The 12115-nt window shown below is 52.7% G+C and overlaps 1 protein-coding gene across 2 annotated transcripts in view; it reads left to right on the top strand.

The window, feature by feature from the left end:
* The window catches only part of TASOR2 (transcription activation suppressor family member 2), a 90096-nt gene extending 81408 nt beyond the window's left edge, over positions 1–8688 (top strand). For both annotated transcript variants that reach the window (XM_075925098.1, XM_025183209.2), the window contains exons 22-24: positions 2630–2811; positions 5544–5658; positions 7887–8688. In XM_075925098.1, coding sequence (XP_075781213.1) covers positions 2630–2811; positions 5544–5658; positions 7887–7890 — 301 coding nt within the window. In that variant the 3' untranslated portion in view covers positions 7891–8688. The remainder of the gene's footprint in view (positions 1–2629; positions 2812–5543; positions 5659–7886) is intronic.
* The last annotated feature ends 3427 nt before the right edge of the window (positions 8689–12115 follow it).

Below are 12115 nucleotides of genomic sequence, written 5' to 3' on the forward strand. Positions count from 1 at the left end.
GTCTGGCCGTTCTTATGTGTAGATGCAACCTTAATTCATTTGCCACATGCTTATGCAGAGAAGTGTTTAATTGAATGATCACATACTATCTTTCCATGGGACACCTGCCTCATTCAGTCAGTTACATGTGCAAACTGCAGCTCCACTGAAAACAAAGGGCTGTTGTCTAGGCCATTAAAAAGCAACTCATGCTGCACCGGAGTTGCTGGCATGAGGCCAGATGCTGAAGTCCTTACTGAGCAAAACTGCCGTTGCAATCCCTTACTGTTTGATTTATTGACTTCAGCGTTGGGAGCAGGTTGTGGTTTTTCCACTGGATAGGAAAAAGGAAATGATTCGTGTACAACTTTCCATTGAGCAGTTTCCGATAAAATGGACTTGACAGTATTTCTTTTAAACTGTCTAGTCCAATTGGGCTTCGAGTGAGCTTTGGAAAGGCAGAGTTGTACACAAACTGAGGTTAAAGGGAAGTCAACCTGAAATCTCGGCAATTTTAAAAATGGAGTTGAAAGTGCTTTGTGGTCCCTGCCCTGGCCACCGAGTTCCCTGGCTAATATTTGTGGCATTATTCTCCCCCCATTGGGGTGTGAAAGACTCACACGAACAAGGAGGGGACTTGAGTGAACAGTTTTCCGGAAAAGGACTTTTGCCCGAACGGGAACAGCATAGTTTCTCCGGAAAAGCACTGATGATTTTACATGAGAGCGTCAGTGCTTTTCCGGAAATTCAAGGGGCCAGTGTAGACAGCTGGCAAGTTATTCCAGAAAAGCGGCTGATTTTCTGGAATAAGTGGCCAGTGTAGACACAGTCCCCATCTCCCCATCTCTGTCAGCGACTTGTAAGAACCGACGTGTTAAGGGTTGGTTTCTGTGTACAGAGTCCATATAATAGTATTGCTGCCCTGACAGCTTTCAAAGGAAAAGACTTTGTGTGGATTTGAACATTCCCCTGCTGTTTTCTTCCCCAGCGAGGGAATGGACCAGAAAGTGGAACTTACTAGACTCAGCAGTGACAACTGAGCCGTCAGTTGGCACTGCCCGAGCAGAGAGCAGTACTGAAAGGAAAACTAGTGAAAAGTAAATAGTGATTAAAAACCAACAACAACAACAAAAGCCACGGCAGAGAGTCTGAGAGCCTGGGGTTACAGACTCGAACTCCCGCTCCCGCACTAAACGTAGTCGTATGGATGCTCTCGCTCGGACCAGGTGGGTTTCCGAGCCTGGCTGTAGCCGTAGTGGGAGAATCTATGCCAGTTGTGGGCAGTGTGCAGTTTGCTGTTCCAGGCCAATGGGAGATGTGGGCGGCCGTACCTGTGGACACAAGGTAAACAACCTGTCTGGGGGCTCGCTAGTCTCTTACCCGGATGAGCTGCATGCAGCCTGTGGGTTGCAGGTTGCCCACCACTGATCTGTGCTGCTATTTTTGGTGCCGTTGGGGCTCTGAGACTCACTGCTGTGGGGCGGACATGCTCTACACAGGCTCTTCTGCAGAATCTACCAAAGATTCTGCACAATGTTTCGCACTCCCAGGCCTCTCTGTCGGTGTTAGCTACATCGACAGAACCATGTCTTCATTCCAGGAAAGAAAAAATGCTGCTGTGATCAATCTTCCTGAGTTTGATTTAGCAGGTCTAGTTAAGACCCCCTAAATCAAATTCAGAGGTTGCCTCCATTGGCAGCTGGTACCCCTGCTCCTGTGAGGAGCAAGGGAAGCCGAAGGGTATGTTTGCTCCCATTGACTTCCCACTGTGGGGACAGCAGGGAAATATGAATTAAGGTACATCGACTTCAGCTACATAATTAACGTAGCTGGAATTGCAGATCTTAATTCAACCTTCCCCTTTAGTGTAGACCTAGACGTAGACCAAAGCAGCCCTTCTCAAGAACTGCTACCGTGTTGGTAACACGAGACCTCACGCCAGCTAGACCCAACAGCACTGCATAAGGTATGCAGCTCCAGCTACTTAGAATATGTAGTCGGAGTTGGCTTACCTTAAACCAAGCTTGGTGGCGTCCTCTCAGTGGGAGGCTAATGAAAACAAACACTGCTCGCAGAAGCAGGAGTACTGGCCACCTGCAGGGGTGCCCTCTGAGTTCAATTTAGTGGGTCTTAACTAGGCATGCTAAATCGAACTCCAGAAGATCGATCACGGCCACATCGATCTTCCATAGAGAGAAAACATGGCCTCTGCTGACAATAACAAGCCACCCTGAGATCTCTTGAGCAGTGGTCAGATGTTGTTTCTTTGGCTCCGGTTAAAAAGCATACAGACCTATAGGGAGGAAGGTCCCAGGGAAAAGAATGAGCATCTAGAACAGTGACTCCCAAACTTTTCGGCATCACGCCCCCTTTTTGATTTTTTAGAAACCCTCACGCCCCTCCCCCCCCAAAAATAGCAGCAAAATTTGTTGAGAAAAAAAAAAAAAAAGGAAGTGACCGGGGCAGCAAAACTTGATGGGGTGGGGGCTGGGTCACCTTGCACTCCTCCCCCGCCCTGGAATTTCTTCACGCCTCGCCAGTTTGGGAATGCATGGTCTAGAACAAAGGCCTGAAATGCCCACGATTACTCTGTCTGGAATTTGTAACTGGCACTGTGGCTCACTGGGTAGAACTTGCTCTTTGCCAACAGGGTGAATCCTGCAGCCCACAAGAAGAACTTGATCCTGAAATCGGGCCAGGAAGCGAATACCATCGATGTCCTTCACTACCACCAGTGCGACTCCAAATCGGGCACCAAGTCCGAACATCTCAAGTGCTTGTTGAACTTGCAGGTTCAGCATGTCAGCGCTAGGTTTGCCGTGTACCTCGCAGGTAAGAGCTCAGCTCAGGACATCGCTAATGGTTCGCTCTGCGGTAGCCTCCTGGGGCGTAGTCGGCATGGCGGCCTCCCTGCGCTCGGTGCTGTACAACCTTAAACCTGACGGTCCCGGCCCTCAAATTGTTTGGCATCTCACAAAGCGCAGGCCTGAGAGAGAGACGTAAAGGACTAGTCGACTGTCCGATAAGCAAATGCTTATCAGATAGTCAACAGGATAGTCGACTAGTCTTTCCCCTCTCCCCTTTGCTGCCTCTATCAAATAGAGGCAGCAAGCGGGGGGGGGGGAGAAAAAGGGGGGTACTTAAAAGCGGCAGCACCACACGGAGCCCAGGATCAGCTGGGGCGTCCCCAGCTGACCCCCGGATTCCATGCAGCATGCCAGGTTTGAAATGTACGAGAGTTCCCCGTGAGGGCTCTTGTGCCTTTCGAAGCAGAAGCGCCCACGCGACGTTCCAACTTTGAAATACACAAGAGCCCCCGCTGGCTACTTGACTAGAAAATTAATGGCTAGTTAACATCCTGAGCATGAGAAAAGGGTAACCACAGCAGGAACATCCCATTACCCAGCGATCTGGATTCTGTGAACACTCCCTGTCGATGCCAAACAGATTTTGACATTGCGAGTAAAGGAGAGTTGAGTCCTCGTCAACTCAAAGTTTATACGCAAGTACCCGGAGCATCCTCTTGATAAGGGGGATGCGTCTCTAGCGTAGAAGCACAGACCTCCTGGAGTCCCCGTTTTGTTACCGTCCGGCTGTTTTACTGAAAAGCAGCATGATTTGTGCGTCTGTTTGAAGAAGGGTGATGATGGGAGGATGTGGAGTGTGAAAATGCGATTGAAAATGTAACCGAGGAACCGCTCACAATCCCAGAGGCTCTACGCGCCGCAAGCTCTGCAGGATAAAGCTTAAATAAGCGTCAGGGACGGTCTGGTTTAAGATTGTACAGCACCGAGCGCAGGGAGGCCGCCGCACCAACTACGCCAAACAAGCTTTATCCTGCAGTGCTCACAGCAGAGCGTCCCTGGGCGCGGGACGTCAGCCCGGGATGCCAGCGTGTAATCTGTGGTGGACAGAGGGCAGCCGGGCTCGCCACAGACAGGGTCTGCTCCAGTGGGCCCCACAGGGCTGGAGCAACCCCCCCCCAGGGCAGGCAAGGAGCTGTTCCAGCCCCTACCGGTTAACCTTGTACATCCCTAGTGCTAATGCTTCCCTGCCTCGCCAGCCTGCACCCAGACTCGTCATGTGCTCTGTGAGCTTTGCACGGAGGAGTCTTTTCTTGTGCCACCGACCAGTGGAGGAGGGTAGAAAACAGGAGGAGCCGTGAAAAAGGCCTGGCTAATTGCGAGACCCTAGATCACCGCTTTGGGCCTTACAAGCGTTGAAGGAATTACAGCATAGAACAGCCTTAAGCAGGGATAGCGTTAAGCGGCCTTTGGAGACGCCGAAGCATAGAGCAGTGTCACACAGCGCAGGATACGATCCAGGTCGCCCACCTCCTGAGCACCTGTGTCCAGCATTCCACTGGCTCGGGGCAAGTACGTTTGGTTTTTTTCTCAAGCAGATAAACGGGAATTATTTCATTGCCGTTCATCACAATGATGGGCAGGAGAATTTTCTGTCTGCTTTGGTAAACGTTGGGGCCCTTTTGCAAGGCTGTTTAATGCGTTAATGTGTTTACTTATTCCTACAATATAAGAACCTGGGCTACGTCTAGACTGGCAGGATTTTCCGGAAATGCTTTTAACGGAAACGTTTTCCGTTAAAAGCATTTTTGGCACAGAGCGTCTAGATTGGCAGGATGCTTTTCCGGAAAAGCACTTTTTGTGGAAAAGCGTCCGTGCCAATCTAGACACGCTTTTCCGCAAAAAAGCCCCAATCGCCATTTTCGCCATCGGGGCTTTTTTGCGGAAAACAAATCTGAGCTGTCTACACTGGCCCTTTTGTGCAAAAGCTTTGTGCAGAAGGACTTTTGCCCGAACGGGAGCAGCACAGTATTTCCGCAAGAACACTGACAATCTTACATGAGATCGTCAGTGCTTTTGTGGAAATTCAAGTGGCCAGTGTAAACAGCTGGCAAGTTTTTCCGGAAAAGCGGTTGATTTTCCGGAAAAACTGGCCAGTCTAGACACAGCCCTGGGGTCACCAAATGAAATGAATAGGCAGCAGGCTTAAAACAAACAAAAGGAAGTTTTTCTTCACGCAGCGCAGTCAACCTGTGGAACTCCTTGCCAGGGGATGTGGTGAAGGCTAGGACTTTAACAGGGTTCAAAAAAGAGCTAGAGAGATTCATGGAGCTTAGGTCCATCAATGACTATTAGCCAGGATGGATAGGAATGGTGACCCTAGCCTCTGTTCGTCTGGAAATGGGCAACAGGAAAGGGATCACGTGAGGATTCCCTGTTGTTCCCTCTGTCTGGGGCATCTGGTACTGGCCGCTGTCAGCAGACAGGACACTGGGCTAGATAGACCCTTGGTCTGACCCAGGCTGGTCTGTTCTTATATTGTATCTTTTTTATTGACTGCTCAACTGGAATCTGCCAAAATTTGCAAAGCAGCCAATAACACAGAACGGGTCAATTTGTGCAGACGAGCCGCTCCGCTCGGACAGGAGGCAGCCAGGAGCCGGCCGATCGACCGTGCCGAGTGATGCTCGGTTTTCTCTCAGCAAACCCAATGGGTTTGATTCACGCAGGGTGTTCTTACGGCTGCTTTTCCGTTTGCAGAGAAGCCCAGCACCTGCCGCGAGGTCTTTGAAAGCAAAGGGATACTCGTCACCGATGTAAATAACTTCCCCGGGACGGTGCAAAAGCTGGTGGCCCCCTTTCACAGCAGCTATTGGTAAGAGAAACCGAGGCAGGCTGCTGCAAACCCCTCTACCGGCCAGGGACCCGGCTAGGACTTGTAGACATGCAGCGCCAGCAAATCCAGTGCCAGCCGTCTCCCGCGAGAGGGAATTGATCCGTGCTCAGGGTGGGCAGAGCCAGGAGGCTGGAGGTTACAATTACTAGCCTGTTCCTTAAGGGGGGTAAATAGCTTGTACTTGTCCAGCTTCCTCCGGGTCCCTGCAGGCGTTTGCCGGCTCAAGGGCTCCATCTGCTGCCTTCCTAGCGAAACCCTTTGTGTGTTATCGCCAAGATGCAGGAGCTGGGATTCCCGAGGGCTACCGCCCTTTGCATCATGGGCTCAGGCCCCACAAGCATCAATACAGCAAAATGAGCCAAGCCGGGTATTCCCGGAGAGCTGGCTGCCTTCCAGCGCTGGCCGAGGGACCAGCAGGGTGCAGGAAGTGAGCCTTTCCTGCCTGTCCCGCGCCCCTCTCCCCGCCCTCCTCCTCCTGCGTCCATTCCTGGCCACTACTCCCACTCCTTCCCACCCTGCCACTGGGGTGGTCCCTGCCTAGCTGTCCTGCTGCCGCTGCCCCTGATCACGCCTCCCTCCTCTGACAGTTTAATAAAGGGAACGAGGAAAAGTCGGAAAGACTTGCTACCAAACATCAGGCCCTCGGTAGCTTTCTCGCGGCTGTTCCTGGCGGCGTTGGCGGGCGTGTAACCCCTCAGGGCCTATAGGTTGAACCTGTCGAGTCCAGAACTCTCTGGTCCGGCAACACCCATGATCCGGCATGGTTTTAGTTAGCCCGATGCCCACTTTTCATGGGAGTGGCCAAGTTTCTCGCGGTCCCATAAAGTTTGTTTGCAGTCCCCAGTCCTGGCTCAGTGTTCTGTGCTGTTCTTTTGCGCTCGTCTTCTACGAGCCCAGGAAGCAGGGGAAGTGTTAGTGATGCTGCTAGACCATATTGGCCTCCCGTGGTCTGGCAAATTCTCTGGTTCGGAATAGGAATGTTAAATTTTGATTAATCGGCTAATCGAATAGTCGATAATTTGCATCGACTATTCGATTAGTCAATAAGGGTGCCTCCACCTCTGACAGCCCTGCGGGGAGCACGGGGCCAGTGGGAGATGGAAGCAGTCGCAGATTCCACCCTCTTGTGCTGTGAGCGGCGTCTTTTTGAGAGAGGCAGCAATGTGGGGGGGGGAGCGACTGGTCGACTAGTGTGTCGACTGTCCGATGAGCATTTGCATATCGGAGAGTCGACTAGTTGTTCCCAGCCCTGGTTCAGAACCGGTCAGGTCCCGAGGGGGCCGGCCTACAGCTTCCCCCGCTGTGCTAGTCTGAGTCGAGGTCTCGCGTTAGCCAAGCGCCCTCGTGCTGCAAAACACTCCCGGGAGCGTACTGGGAGCACCGGGCTGCAGCGTCTCCTGTCCCTTCCTCCAGCCGCCCTCAAGCTTTACCCCAAGGCCCCTGCCTCGTGCAGAGACCGGCCGCTCCCATACAAAGCCCCACCTACCGTGAGCTGGAGAGGGGCGTGGCCAGCCGGCAGCCCTGGCGCACCCTGCGGTGTGCAGAAGCCCTTAGCGTGCAGGTTGTTCCTGCCTGGCCTTTCCAGGAGGCGAGGGGGGGGGGTAGCGGGTTAATGATATGCGGGGGCAGCAGAGGACACCCCTCCGGCTCAGCCAGCCAGTGGAGGTGGGGAATATGAGCAGTTTCTCCTTCGACAGTGGCCAGCAGCCCCGGCTGAGCCAAAGTCCTGGCTTGCTGGTGGCACGGCTCAGCTTGGCCGGCCCGTGAAAATCCACCTTGAGCGGCAGGTTGGCCCTGCAGCTCAGCCGCCCTACGCAGGGCAACAGCAGGAGGGGCAAGGGGGAGTCGCGGAAGCCCTGCGGAAGGTGGCCAGGCAGACGCAAAAGCTGCACTGCCAAAGGGAAGGGGGGATGGGACAGGGCAGGCAGCTGTGGGGCACAGACCTTTGTTTGAAAGGAGGGAGCCCTGTGCCCAGGGGAGAAGTAAAGAGCAAAGTCTCTGGGGAAAGGTCCCCGTAGCAAGAAACAGGCTCCAGGAGCGGGTAGTTCGTACGCTGGCCAGCTGCCTGGCTCTTCCTCCAGCCACTTGACCCTTCTTTATCTGTGCAACACCCTGCCTGTCACCCAGCAGAGGGCAGGGCGCAAGGGCTGTTTAAACACCTTGGCGGACAGGCTACTAAAACCCATCTGACACTTCCTGTGTTGCAGGTGATGAATCTCACACCCGGCTCCGCTGGTTCCAGGGACAAAGACCGAAGCTTTTGTTAGACTATTTTAGGCGAAGGTAACTTGCCTGGGGTCTGCTGTTACAGAATAAAGCTCTGGGTGCAGAAGGCAGAGGGGGTAGCTTCCCCAGTTTTTAGCAAGCAGTTAAGAATTGCCGGTGCGCCTCAGTAGAGAGCGGGCGCGCCCTGCTCTAGCGGCATAGGAACCGAACAGTTTTCATGTATACAGTGTTTTAAATTATTTGTTTTCTGAAGTTAGTGCAGCTGCTCTGGCAACAAGAGGGCAGGATCAGTTTACTTGAAGAGTAGGAGCCGACAGTCCATTTTAGCAAGCGCTTTGTATAAAGGCGCAGTTCTGTACATAACACACAACGTGCATGTGGTGTGAGCAGCGGGGTTGTGTACATTTGCCGCAAGCGTGCGATTACTGCTCCCTCTCCACCGGTCTGCGACTGGTCACTCCCCCGACACTACGCCCCTTTCTCCCTGGTGTTCCAATGGTACCTTCAAACCAGGGGGAATTCAGTTTTCCACTACAGGGAACTCGTGTACATAGCAGAACGAGCGCATTCTGGAACTATTTATGGTATTCTAAAAAGAAAATAATGTGTTTTGAGGAGACACGGCAGCCGTCACGCAGCACGGGTGGAATCCTCGAAGTAGCTACCCAGAGGATGTTTTGTAACTTTTTTTTTTTTTAAATAAAGCAGACTGCAACGAAAGCTGTTGTGTACAGGAGAACTTTGTATAACATTTGACTAATAAAATAAGACAATTCAAAGGCTCATGCATCTCTCTCTTGGGCTAGGATTTTACCTAAGCGCTCCAGTGCCCTGCCACATAAATTACTACAGCTCGCCCTTCGTGCAAATAGCTTTCAGGACCGGCTTTGACAGCCAGAGTTTGAAGGGGGGAAGAAAGGAGACATCCATGTTGTCAGGACCGATAAGAAGTCTTGTTGCTCCTTATAGAGTAACATATGTCTACACTTGCACCCTCTTTCGAGAGAGGGATGCAAATGAAGGCATTTGAAATTGCAAATGAAGCTGGGATTTAAATATCCCGTGTTTCATTTGCATATTTGCGTTATGGCGCTATTTCAAAACAACAGATGCTGTTAAGACGCGGTTATTTCGAGAGAAAACCCTTCTCGCAATAACTGGTAAACCTCATTGTATGAGGAATAAGGGTTATTTCAAGGGAAGGGTTTTCTCTCAAACCGCATCTGTTATTTCGAAACAGCGCCATAACGCGAATATGCAAATGAAGCACAGGATGCTTAAATCCCAGCTTCAGTTGCCATTTCCATGTCTTCGTTTGTATCCCTCTCTCGAAAGAGGGTGCAAGCGTAGACAGACCCTAACAGATGTCTTGGAGCATGAGCTCTCGTGGGCAAAGCCCCCACTTCGTCAGACGCAGGTAGTGGAAATTCCAGAGGCCGGTATAAATACGCAGGCATAAGAAGAGTTCCAATCGCGAGTGAGGCTGGCGATAACGAGGTCAGTTCAGTCAGGGAGGATGAGGCCCACTTCTAGCAGCACAGAGTTCCAGGCTGATGCTGCTTGCGAAGGGCTGGGGATGATCCCTCCCCACCAGCCCTTCTGGACCTGGCTATAGGGCTGGACGCAGGCAGGGTATCGAGCAGCGGGTGCTGTTGGATTTTCACTTGCTCCAGGGGGCTGAGCCTCTTGCCTGGGACCCACAGCACCAGGGGTGGAGTCTGCGATCCAGCAGGCATTTCTGCCAGAGCTCTGACCCCAGGCACCGGGGGGCTGCCCCACCTGCAACAGTGCACACCCAGGGGTGAGGGGAAATTCTTCGAGGCCCACTGCCCGGAGAAGAGGTTACTCCCCCAGCCCTCCGGGAGCAGCGCAGAGTCCAGCTGCAGTTTTCCAGAAGAGGCCTGACTCTGCCCCTGCCCTGGGCAATTCAGTGATCCTGCCTTTCCTGACGTAGGGAGCGTCTCCCAGGAACGGTCACTGCGCTAGTCCTGTGTGAGGCAGGGCCCGGCTGAGCTCCGTCCTGGCTTCGATTGCCACAGCAGCAGGGCGCAGCCGTCCTGGACTCTTCCCCCATCATGTCACTCCCAGTCCAGGATTTAAAGAGGTCCTAGACACGCTGGAGGCTAAGCAGTGATGAAGCCCGAAGCCTACACCTTGGCTGTGTCTAGACTGGCAAGTTTTTCCACTAAAGCAGTTGCTTTTGCGGAAAAATTTGCCAGCTGTCTACACTGGCCGCTTGAATTTCCGCAAGAACACTGACGATCTCATGTAAGATTGTCAGTGTTCTTGCAGAAATACTATGCTGCTCCCGTTCAGGCAAAAGCCCTCTTGTGCAAATGCTTTTGCACAAGAGGGCCAGTGTAGACAACACGGTATTGTTTTGCGCAAAAAAGCCCCAATGGCTAAAATGGCAATCGGGGCTTTTTTGCGCAAAACCGCAAAAAATCTAGATTGGCCACGGGAGCTTTTCCTCAAAATGCTTTTGCGCAAAAGCGTCCGTGTCAATCCAGACGCTCTTTTCCGCAAATGCTTTGAACTGAAAAACTTTTCCGTTCAAAGCATTTGTGGAAAATCATGCCAGTCTAGATGTAGCCCTTAAGTATAGTCCAGGAGGGCACCCCCCTCTGGAGGGTAAGTGGAAGGATTTCATGTGGAAGTTGCTCTTTGAGGTACTGCAGGGCAGGGAGAAACAGGACACGTCCCACGGGGGACACGCATGAAGCAGAAACCACTATAGGGAATACAATTGCTGCAGGCTATGAAGGACGCCCACTACTCCCTCCTGATTTTTTTTTGGGGGGGGGGGAGGAGGGGGAGATGCAGAAGTGCACCAGTGGGAGGGGGGTTAAGAAACAGGCCTCTTCACTTCAAACCCCTGCACCCAGAGAGATTTCACACCCCCACCTGACACCAGGCGATAAACAAGCTTGCGGTGGGGATGGAAGTGTTCAGAGCTCTCCAGCCCTGAAAACAAGTTCTGGGCCCAGAGCAGGCAGCCCACACGTTGGTGTTTGCAGCAGCGCAGGAAACACGGCCTGAGCGCTGATGGGAGGACAAGTTAATTCCAGTAACTTCCCTTTACACTTGCCACAGCAGTCGGGCAGGTGGCCCCGTTCAGGCGGAGGCAAGATTCGCTACTCTCGGGGCTGGCTTGTCACGATCCGACACCCCAGGCAGTTGAAGCAGCCCAGGGAGAAGCAGGTTGGTGAAGTGAGGGGTGTGGCTAACAGCACAGTGAGCAGACACAGGTGACAGTATTTTAGGGAGTACAAACAGACTAGCTGCAGCCACATGGCAACCCCCGCGGGGTGAGATTTCAGTGACCGTAAGAACTAACCCCTTGTGCAAGTTCTCCTGTTGCATTAGTGAGTTAGGTGCACGCTTGGAAATGGCTTATGCTCTACCAACCGATTAGGCACCAGTGGCTGCCAACCGGACATCGATCTTCAGAGACGACCCAGCCTCCAGGAGCAAGTCATCCTAGTCTTCGTTCCCTGTCTCTGCACCTATGGGCTATGTCTACACTCGCGGCTTCTTGCGCAAGAATCCGCAGAGCGTCCACACTGCCCGCCCGCTCCTGTGCAAGGAACTTTACAGTACGGTGTGGTAAGAGGGCTCCTTGCACAAGAGCTACACTCTACCAGGCATAAGCTCTCTTGCGCAAGAGGGCAGTGTGGACGCTCAGCAGGGATTTCTTGGGCAAGAAAGCCCTATGGCTAAAACGGCCATCAGAGCTTTCTTGCGCAAGAGTCTACACTGGCACGGATGCTCTTGCACAAAAGCACAGCGCGCACATGGCAGCGTGGATGTGTTCTTGCGCAAGAAGCCGCCAGTGTAGACACAGCCACGGACGGGGGTTGCTTTACTAAAAGCTGTGGGGTGCAGCAGCAGTGTAGCTTCCGTCTGCCCCATGGAGCTGGAGCCTGCAAAGCTTGTTGTGAGAAATGCAGGATTACGCATTTCAATAGTCACGCAAACCCCTAGCAGATCTGGCAGCGTTTGAAATGCTCCCGTCAAAAAGGGAGACTTGACTTTTTAAAAGCAGCTGACGCTCAGCTTGTCCAGGGACAGCCGGCGAGAGAGGAGTTTGCCATCCACCACCAAGGAGCCGCCGCGCTGCTTTCAGCAAGGGAAAGCCACCAGCCCTGCATTCAGCACTAGTGTGACAGGAGAGTCTAGGAATTTGGCTGCATGCTCCCTTTAAAGGCCA

This window comes from Pelodiscus sinensis, chromosome 1, assembly GCF_049634645.1.
Source record: "Pelodiscus sinensis isolate JC-2024 chromosome 1, ASM4963464v1, whole genome shotgun sequence".
NCBI classification, from domain to species: Eukaryota; Metazoa; Chordata; order Testudines; family Trionychidae; genus Pelodiscus; species Pelodiscus sinensis.